The sequence below is a fragment of the Eretmochelys imbricata genome, chromosome 10 (assembly GCF_965152235.1).
Source record: "Eretmochelys imbricata isolate rEreImb1 chromosome 10, rEreImb1.hap1, whole genome shotgun sequence".
Lineage (NCBI taxonomy): Eukaryota > Metazoa > Chordata > Testudines > Cheloniidae > Eretmochelys > Eretmochelys imbricata.
In genome coordinates, this window is record NC_135581.1 from 38,444,095 (window position 1) to 38,454,705 (window position 10,611).

Here is a 10,611-nt window from a genome sequence, read left to right on the forward strand (position 1 = left end):
GGGAGCAGTTGCGCAAGCTTACCCCACATCACTCTGCCAGTGCACCTCGCTGCTGATCTGGAGGGTGTGTTGGCATGTCCCATTCATTCTTAAGCTCTTGGTTAAGGTGGCCACAGACATACCAATCTGAAATTTTTTGTGAAGTGGACACTTGTCAGCTAAAATTGGACTGAGGCTACTAATTCATTTCAGAGAGGCCACTGAAGAGCCAGCAGTTAACTGTTGAGCTGGGCTGCATTGGAACAGATGAATTGGAGGTGAAAATCTTATATTTTCCTATGTGGCCCTGATCTCAGCTTGTATTATTTGGTCCCTTAGCAGTCACAGGCAGATGTTACTCTCTCTAACCCAAATGAATGAGACAAGCCTCTGCTGACCTTTTTTCCTATCCGTCTTCTAGGTGGTGGATTCCCAGCTGGCTTGCATGATGAATGAGAACAGCATAGATTACATATCTCGTTTCAACGATCTTGCCCAGGAGCTGTCAATACCTGAGCCAACCCGTAGGGAAATCCTCTTTGATGGAGGAGGAGGCGGCCCTCCAACTGGTGACCTCTCGCAGTGAGCATAAGAGACTAGGAGGCTGGTGGAGACTGTTCAGCTTAGTGGAATTTATTGTACTAGATCTGAGAGGCAAGTTGAGGATATGCAACTGAAGTCCAAATGCCGTCGACCGGTGCACGCCTTTCTAGAAGAGCAACGTTGTCTTTAGAGTTTTGAAGAAGTATCTGCAAGTCCTAGAATGTGCAATATGCTGGGAAAATTGTAATGGGGAACATTATTACAGGGAGTGATGTCTGCATCAATGATCTAAGATGGTGAATAAATGCGTTTGAGGTGGTCCTGGACTTGTACTTTTGGCATGGCCTAGGCAAGAAGCTTGGACAAGAGTATGACTAGAAACTTCTTCAACTTGAATCTTTTTTTGTATGGTGATAAACATACCATGATTTGGGATCCACATTGAAATTGAGGGGTGGAGAGAGAGGGAAATGCTTTTTCTACTCATATCTTGAAACATACTGCTTGGCAAGATTGTCGAATCAGTCAAACTGAAGTTTCTTGAACTCTCCTGAAAGGCACCGTTACTCTGCAATGCTTGTGCTGCCATTTTATAAAACATTCTGTTTCTTTGGCTATGCCTTGTATATTGAACATTCCAGTTGGGCAGATGCCTGCATACTTGTTTTGGGGAGGATGTAGGCTCCCCTACCTATTCAGTGGATCCCTGCAGATTTTTCTTGTTTTTTAAATCCTACCCTACATCACAGCCACCATCCTTCTGACTGAATCTACTTGCTCCTTTTAGAAGGTTGACACAGGATTCTTCATCGCATTGGACAGTGCAGTGGGTCATCCCCCACCAATGGGAGTTTGTTTCCCTGGAAGATGGTTACTTTCCAGGAGAGGAAACATTGCAGAAAGGGGTTTTCCTGGAATCACTCTTAAAGCTTTGCCTTAATAGGTTTTGGTTTTGTTAGGAAACCTGTATATCACCATCTTTCTCCACATATATGCCAGATCCAGCATCTCGCTGGGGATTCTTATGGGAGAGGAGATAGGAAAGAACAATGTTCATATAAAGATATAAATAATATTTTTAAACTAAGTTAGATTTCAGCAATCTTATGTCTTTCAAATGAGGAGGCGAGGTGTCAAGTCTCCTTTTAATCTGATCTCTCCACCCTGTCCTGCCCTACCTAGATGATCTGTGGTACCTCAGGGCATAATTTTTCATTGTAGTCCCTCCCTGGCACGATGGGTCCAGAAGTTCCCAGCTAAGCTGTTGTGCATTTCTATGGTATAGTGTTTTAATGCCTGAAAGACCCAAGTCCTGATATCAGTAGGTCCAAAGGAGTTCTGGTAACGTTATTTCCTTTACAGATGGTTTTCCTTTTGTTTCTAACAGCTCAGGATACATCCTTCTCCTATTTCTTTTCCCATCAGTCTTGAAAAGGATACTTTTACTGTGCCTGTTTTTAAAGCATTATCTGCAGCCTCTAGTAAAAAGATTCCCCTTGACTATTTTGGGTAGCTCTGAAGCTCTCCCAGGAGCTAGTCCTGTATAAACTTCAAACTTTTATATACATAGCTGTTTGCTAATTAATAAAACATAAACCCCTCTATCCTTAAGGCCATTACCAGGGCTTCATTTCCTCAACTTGCGCTATGCTTTGGATTTAGTTCTACCTACTCCTACAAAGCATTTGACTGGGAGTCTTATTAAAATGTTGCCCACGAAGCACTGATTGGGCATATGATGTTCCCTGTCACTTTACCCCCACCCGGGTAGACATTTTTGATATTGGTTGGTATGTTCTTTGCTTTGTGCTTCTCTAGCTTTAAGAGAGAATTTAACCAGTTTTCTGATATTCATACTCTGTGACCCAGAGCAGGTTTATTTACCTCCTTCCCTAAGACTTGGAGGCCACTCCTTTGATTCATGCTGTAGGATGCCTTGTGTCTGGTTGCTTCGTTCTTTTCTTGGATGTGGGAATCACCTGCCCAGTTAGACACAGCATTCATACAATTGAGTATTCCCAGCAGGGACTCAGACCTGCATCACGAGCAAGCAGTGGGTCAGCAAACTAAAGGGGGAAGGTTTCATACTAATAAGCTAACTCCCTGCTTTGGCTATAGATCACCTGGGGTCTTTCCTCTCAGAACATGCAGTCTAAAATCCTATCACGATTTGCAGGGTCTCATGCAGTCTTAGATCACAAGCATGTTTAAAGTTGCCAGCCAAATCTACACCTAGTCATGTATATTTGTTTCTGAAGGGTTCAAACTTGGTAGAAACCAGGATTTCCATTAAACCCAAGAATCCCACTGTCTGAATCTTTCTAGTGATTGTTGTAGTTCAGATGTCTTTTAGTCCAGTTTTTCTCAAAGCAGCAACTCCAGGTTTTGGCTACCCATGTTAGTAATGCCATCTGTAATTCTCCAGAATTACCTCTGCTAACTAACAGAGGCTTCCTAGTATAGATGTGTCTGGATTACCAAAACATAATGACATTTAGCACATGTAAAAGGAGGAGATGTGACCAGTTTTAGTCAAGTGCAACAAATCTGAAACTTCAGTTGGTTTTTATGTCTTAAATTTTGAGAAGCTAGCCTTATGCTGGCAAGTATATTTGGTTACTTCAACCTTCCCCCACCCCGCAAAATAGATATCGATAATAGGACGGATGTCACATTGATCTTGTGAGCACTCTTCCCATAAGCGGGTCTAGATTATGCCAGCCCTGTTGGAAGTGAAGGGCATGACATTTCAGCAGTATCTGCTTATGAGTCTGTCGCCAGAATGCAGGGAGCTGTCTACAGCCCATATGCCTTGCCACAGGAACAGAATTGTTACAGGATGAATCTCAATGTAGTCGATATTTGTAATGGCCCATGAGGCCAGCAGATTTTAATATCCTGGACTTCTCAAGGCAGATCAGGAGCACTAGGTGGGGAGGCAAATGTGGAGAATAGGCAGAGCCACCTTTCAGCACCCAGAAATTTTATGGTAAAAATGTGCTTAGCATCTGCTTTTAGAAAATTCTTCTTATAAACACACATTTGAACATCCTCTCCTCTCCCCATGGTGTCCATGGCCCCTTCCTTCCCTCCTCTCTTCCTGATATTTTCAGTGCACACAGAATACTCCCACCTGCTATATCTGTTCTCTGATTCAGGAATGTTATGATACCCTGCACATTGCATCGTAATAGCAAAACCCAAGCAAAACAAAGTTTTTTGGCATCAGGGAAAATTTTAAAACAAACTTAGATCATAATGATAAATTCATATCAATAGAGAACTTACTGTCTTCGTGAAGTTGCTTGTACACACACCTTGGGAGATACCTTTCTCTAGGAATTGGTGGATCTCTAGCAGATGCCCCATTGTATTCTGGACTTCAAGAGGTTGTACTTAGGGCTGCCATGAGGAAAGCTAACATCTTGTTTAAAGTAGAAAAATAAAATTTGAATTATGCTATTTCAGCTCCTCCAACATGACTAAGTAACCAGAACAACTTTGGTAACCATTTCAGCTTTTCCTGAACAGATGTTCAGCTATGTTGCTAGTCAGCTGTAGGCAGGATTGTTTCAGGGGAGTAACACTTACTCCGTTATTTTCATATCTTCATGAGGCACTGTGAGGAGGCTGGGAGGGGGGAATGGACATTGACAACCTGGCCTCCACTTCTGATGTAAGTTCCTGTAAAGCTTGTGCTCTGACTTAGAATTTAGAGTTATTTTCTTGATCTCAGTTGTTTGGCAAGCCTGTGAGCGTACATGGAATGATGTAACTGGTTTCTTTGTATCCCCTAAAGTGGGATGTTGAAAACATGAAACTTGTCATTGTAGTTTGGTTATAAAGCAATATTATCTCCTAAAGAATATATCTGCCCTTTTTTGTACCTGTGCGCTTAGTAATAGGCCACCTACCAGGGCATCAGATTCTGTTCAGCCAAACAATTCATTCTGTCCTTCATCACTAAATCTACCAAGTATAGGAATTTTAATTGTTTTCTAAAATGGCATTGTGTAACTTTTTCCTTCACACCCTTCTTATTTATATTTCTAAATTGAATTAAATAGCTTGGATCAAACATAATCTACAAAGAAAGCTCATCTATTGACTACCAATCCCGCAGTGTAAATTACTGTTGCTTTTTTTTTTTTACGCTCAAAAGTCAGATGCATTTGTAAGGAAAGTATTGCACTTTTTTAACCTTTTCAAACCTTTAAATCTCCTGAGTTCACAGCGATTTATACATGTTAAATAAGTGAAACCTTGGCAAGCACTACGGCAATAAGTTATCATTAGTTACTGAAACGTGATAACTGGCTTTAGAGCTTTTGGTTTGGCAGCAAAATTTATTGCTGTTTCTTTTAATAATAGTTAAGCCATATCATCTAAGGTTTTTGGCTTGTTTGAGATGTGAATTTGTTTTATAGATTATAAATATACATATATAGTGTATGTATAAAGCAGAATGCCTGTCCTTACTGATTTTTTGTACCATATTGTAAATTATATTATTTATTCTTTACCAGTTTTGGAAAAAGATGTTTTTGGTTATTTAATATAATATACAAAAGCTGTTAAACTTCCTCTGTTTAAATTTCCAATTCAACTTGTAAAGTTTTTATTGTGCATAAATACATACTAATACTTGGTCTAACTGATGGTCAGTTGTTTGTTACATGTGCAGTTTCTGCCTTGCAGTCTCTCATTAGGTTTTGGGTTTTAACCAGTTTTTACTTGGTAGTGACTGGTGATGCTCCCATTGGAAACAAATGCGACTGAGATTTGTCCTCAAAATTTTAATTCTTGGGGTGAAGTCCTGGCTCCATTGAAGTGAGTGACAAAATTCCCATTGATTACAGTGGAGCCGATATTTTTCACCTCTTATTTCTAGAAGATATGGGTGAGAGAACCACCTTAAGATATTTCTGTATCTTGCAACTCTCCTCCCCACTCCTATCTGTCTTAGCAACATAAGTCCTTCACTGTGTTCTGTGGACAACTAGAGGCCTCAAGGAGCTGTCTAGTTACATGATACTGCCTCTTTTTCCACCTGCTCTACATCACACTAAAGACAGTTGAATGTTACCTTCATAATATTACTTTTCCCACATATAAGCAATTGTTGTAGTTGCCTCAGGATGTTAAGCAAAGCTGGATGAATGAGAGGGGAGGTGGAATGTTCAGGTCGGAATGGGGGTAGGTCAAATGTCTGAGTCACTAAGGGTTTGTCTAGATGGAGGAATTTAGGTAAATTAATCCAGATTAAATAAAATTGTAAATCTAAAGCACATTCATTCAATCACATTAACACCTGTGTGGGCACTCATTTGGAATTAAAATAGCCTTAATTTGGTTTAGCTTAATTTTCAGGAATAAAGTTAAACTGAATTAAAGGCATTTTAATGCCAAGTGAGTGCCCATATAGGGTCTTAATGTGGTTTAATGTGCTTTAAATTCACATTTATGGTTAATTTGGATTAATTTTCCTGCATGTCTCAGTGTAAAAGTGCCTTAAACTATGTTCCATTCTACAAAAAGTTCAGACTCCCTATAAAGACATTTCTTGTTGCTCTTAATCCTTGCTACCCTATGTTCTTAATGTCATACCTGCAGTTACTCAGTTTCACAATGTGGAGCCATGTAATTGAGGTATTATTTTGTTTTACACCATCTGAACAAAAATTCCAAAAGCTCCAGATTTTATTTTTTGGGGCAGGGTGGAAGAGAATATAAATAAAAGCTAAAATTTTTATATTTTTCCTTTTTTAATGCTTCCTTGTCTTCCAAAGAGGCAAACGCGCCTCCATCAGGTATTGCAGAGAAAGAAGAGAAGAGGACAGCTAACTTGATGGTGGGGCTGCATAAAGCACCAAGCCTGTGTAGTAACTGCACTGATACCTGAATTGTATTAACAATGTGGAAAAATAACAAAAGCCTAGGCAGTGCTCAGGTAGATGAGGACAGGGAAGATCTTCCATTAAAGCAACCCACTGGTACAAGCTTCCACCAAAACTACTTCCAGCATCTTAGCAACAAAATTGCCTGTAACTTACTGCATGGATACAGTTACATTTTGAGGTAGTTTTTCATATGAAACAAGGTTCCTTGTGATATAGTTACTCTCCTGCCTACTCTGTCAAATGTTCTTTACAAAAGCAGTGATGGGGCTGCACTTCTAAGCCTGAGAATTTAATGGCCAGATAATAACCTAGTTTAAACTACAGCTGAAGCAATTCTAGGTATGCCTTTTGTGTGTGCATTTAGGGTGGGTGGGTAGGGAGGATCTTCCAGTGGATGTGACCCTGACATTTTTTGTGGGGAAGGGGGATGCTTACAAACCTATTCTTTATAGTAACTCTATCTTAGAGTTGCCCTCTGCTGTTTCAGTTCATTTTTTTTAACTGACAAGTGAAAGTGGAAGGTGTGATGTCACACTCCATATGTTTTATGAAAATATGCTTATGAGTGTAAATATCATGTAACTGGAATATGCTTTGTGCAAAGGGTCTCCTGTAAGGTATCATTACAAAGCTTATAATCTACTGAGTGTGTTCATCCTATTTGTATGAATGTATCATTCTAGTATCTGAAGCTAGAAATATGAAGTATTACTGTGAAGTCCTATTGTAACTATGCAAAGTGTGGTCCATTAATGGTGGCTTGGAATCTTGGTGGCTCCCATTAACTAGAACAATTGGTTGTAAATGGCTCTGTTTACTTGTAAGCCTTCCTGTATATGTGGGTGCCAGCCAGTGAGTAATAAAGTCTCACAGACATGTGAACATGTCACATGATACTGGAATCCATCTTAAACCTGGGGCTTTTCCATTTAGAAGGAAGGGTGGGAACCGAGAGAGAGAAAGGATTCCCGCCTCGTGCCAAAGATCGAAAAGGGGGTGGAACAGAACAAATGGGGCTGCCAGTCATGAGAAATTCCCTTGTTACCATCTGAGCTGGAACTAACAAGAACTGTACCAGGGGAAAGGATTGGGCCCAGACTAAGAAGGAGTCTAGTCTGTGTAAGAAGCTTATTGGAACATCTCTGAGGGTGAGATTTACCAGTATTCAGTTTCTTAAATGTATTAGGCTTAGACTTGCGTGTGTTTGTTTTATTTTGCTTGGTTACTTACTTTGTTCGGTCTGTTATTACTTGAAACCACTTAAATCCTACTTTTTATAATTAATAAAATCACTTTTTTGTTTATTCATAATACCTGGGGGAGCAAACAGTTGTGCATATCTCTATATCAGTGTTATAGAGGGCGGACAATTCATGAATTTACCCTATATAAGCTGTATACAGAGTAAAATGGATTTATTTGGGGTTTGGATCCCATTGGGAGCTGGGTGCTGGAGATAGGTGATTTGCTGAGCAGTTTTTGGTTAAAGTCTGCAGCTTTGGGGGCGTGAACCAGACTTGGGTCTGTGTTGCAGCAGGCTAGCATGTTTAGTGCAACAAGGCAGGGATCTGGAGTCCCAAGCTGACAATGGAAAATGGGTTCAGAGGTAATTCCAGCATTTCAGGTGACAGCCTCTAGGGGGTCTCTGTGACCGAACACGTCACAGTGGCATAGTCGAATAGGATCTGTGCACAGCTGATTGCCTTGAGACACTGGTAGTGATTTTAAGTGAGTTGAGTGTGGTGGCTGGAGAACAGACAAAGTGGTTACTGGTTTGTTACTTTCTGTTTGTTTATTGCGGGTGAGGGAAATAAGCACAAGAAAGCAGGAAAATGACTACCAGTGAGGCAGCTACAAAACTAGAGCTGGCCAGACTGGAAGAAAAAGAGAAGGCAAAAGAGCATGAGTTTCAGATGAGGCTCAAAGAAGCAGAGGCAGCCAGGGAGGAAGCTGCTTACAAAAGAGCCATGGAGTAAAAAGACAAAGAGCTTGAAGCCCAGACCCTAGCACAGCAAGATGCTCAGGAGGAGAAGGAAAGAGAGAGGCAGATAGCCCTGGAATTAAGACGGAGAAATACAGGCCCAAATTGAGACCCAGGAGCATGAACTGGCTGTAATGGAGTGGAAGAGACAAAACCCTTCAGCAGCTGGTTTCACTTCCCCAAAAATCCACAAATGGGAATGATTATGCCTGCAGTATGATGAATCTAGTGATATTGCCAAATATTTCATCACCTTTGAGAGACTGCACTTTCCATGCGATTCCTGAAGATCAAAAGATGACCACTTTGGTGGCAAAACTGACTGGGAGAGCTCTGGACATAATAAGATGCCTATTTATGATGCTTCAAACAATGGTAAATTTAAGAAACTGGTTTTGAAACTATTTCAGATTACACCTGAAATCTACAGGGTTAAATTCAGGACTTTTAAGAGGGGATCTGGATTAAGTAATGTGGCCTATGTAAATGAATTGAGAGATTTATTAGACAAGTGGGTGAGGGGAAAAGGCATTACAAGGTTTGAAAAAATGTGAGATTTAATTACTCAGGAACAGTATTTGTGGGATAAAAAGGTGTGTGCAATGGGGGAATTGGCTGGATTTGCAGACTCTTATGAGCAGTCACAAGCTGCAATTAAATATAAACCACTGGCAGAGGGTTCGTGGAAAGCAGAATCACCGTTTTACCCCTCAATACAAGGTGAATGCCTGAGGCTGGGCATTCATCTCCCTATTTCCCTATTATTCGTCCCAAGTCTCCTGTACAAGCAGAGGAGCCCAAAAGGTGCTATCATTGTACGTCCACTGAACACCTGAGGAATAAATGTCCTTGGCTGAGTGGGAACAGGTAACTTATGAAGCTGCTGTTTCTCAGAGCACAGGGGTATCCCAGGCTACTGCCTCTTTCCACACAGGATTTGTAAAGGTTGCTTCTACACAACCAAGCAGTGAGCATATGCATGCTGTTAAACTTAATGGCAAAGTGCTCCAAGGCTAAAGGGACACTGGTGCAGAGGTTTCTGTGGTCAGGAGAGACCTGATCCGGAAAAATGGCAGAATTATAATTGGTGGGAGGTTACAAAGTCCTTGCACCTTTAGCTAAGGTACACATGGAACTGGTGATTTGGAAGCTGAACTGACTGTTGCAGCGGTGGCACATACTTTTGCACCATTTGTGAACATGTCACATGATACTGGAATCCATCTTAAACATGGTGCTTTTCCATTTAGAAGGAAGGGTGGGAATCCAGATAGAGACAAAGGATTCCCGCCTTGTGCTAAAGATCTAAAAGGGGGTGTAACAGAACAAATGGGGCTGCCAGTCATGAGAAATCCCCTAGTTACCACCTGAGCTGAAACTAACAAGAACTGTACCGAGAGAAAGGATTGGGCCCAGACTAAGAAGGAGTCTAGTCTGTGAAAGAAGCTTATTGGAACATCTCTGAGGGTGAGATTTACCTGTATTCAGTTTCTTAAATGTATTAGGCTTAGATTTGCATGTTTTGTTTTATTTTGTTTGGTTGGTTACTTTGTTCTGCCTGTTATTACTTGAAACCACTTAAATCCTACTCTTTATAATTAATAAAATCACTTTTGTTTGTTCATTAACCCAGGGTAAGTGATTGCTCCCCCAGGTATTAAACAGCTGTGCATATCTCTGTATCAATGTTATAGAAAGTGGACAATTTGAGTTTACCCTGTATAAGCTTTATGCAGAGTAAAATGGATTTATTTGGGGTTTGGATCCCATGGGGTGTCTGGGTGCTGGAGATAGGTGACTTGCTGAGCAGTTTTTGGTTAAAGTCTGCAGCTTTGGGGGCGTGGACCGGACCTGGGTCTGTGTTGCAGCAGACTAGCGTGTCTGGCTCAACAAGGCAGGGTTCTGGAGTCCCAAGCTGGCTGTAGAAAACTGGCTCAGAGGTAATTCCAGCTCCTCCGGTGACCGCCTCAAGGGGGTCTTTGTGACCGAACCTGTCACAGAAGGAAGATCCTATGTTTTGCAGGAAGGCCTCTCCTATGTAAGGAACAGTTGGTGAAAGTTAGCCACTGTGCTACCCACATCTTTTTAAGCACAAATTTGCTTGGTCTCTTATACATAGCTAGGGCATGCGCAAGGGGATCTAATATACATCACAAAAGGCATCACGTCTGAATTTAGTCATAAGACCTCTGGCTTTTTGTACTATTT

The 10,611-nt window shown here is 41.0% G+C and overlaps 1 protein-coding gene across 3 annotated transcripts in view; it reads left to right on the forward strand.

The window, feature by feature from the left end:
• Positions 1–5,776, forward strand: part of CRAMP1 (cramped chromatin regulator 1) — a 121,033-nt gene extending 115,257 nt beyond the window's left edge. For all 3 annotated transcript variants that reach the window (XM_077828027.1, XM_077828025.1, XM_077828026.1), the window contains exon 21: positions 401–5,776. In XM_077828027.1, the coding sequence (XP_077684153.1) occupies positions 401–565 (165 nt within the window). In that variant the 3' untranslated portion in view covers positions 566–5,776. The remainder of the gene's footprint in view (positions 1–400) is intronic.
• The last annotated feature ends 4,835 nt before the right edge of the window (positions 5,777–10,611 follow it).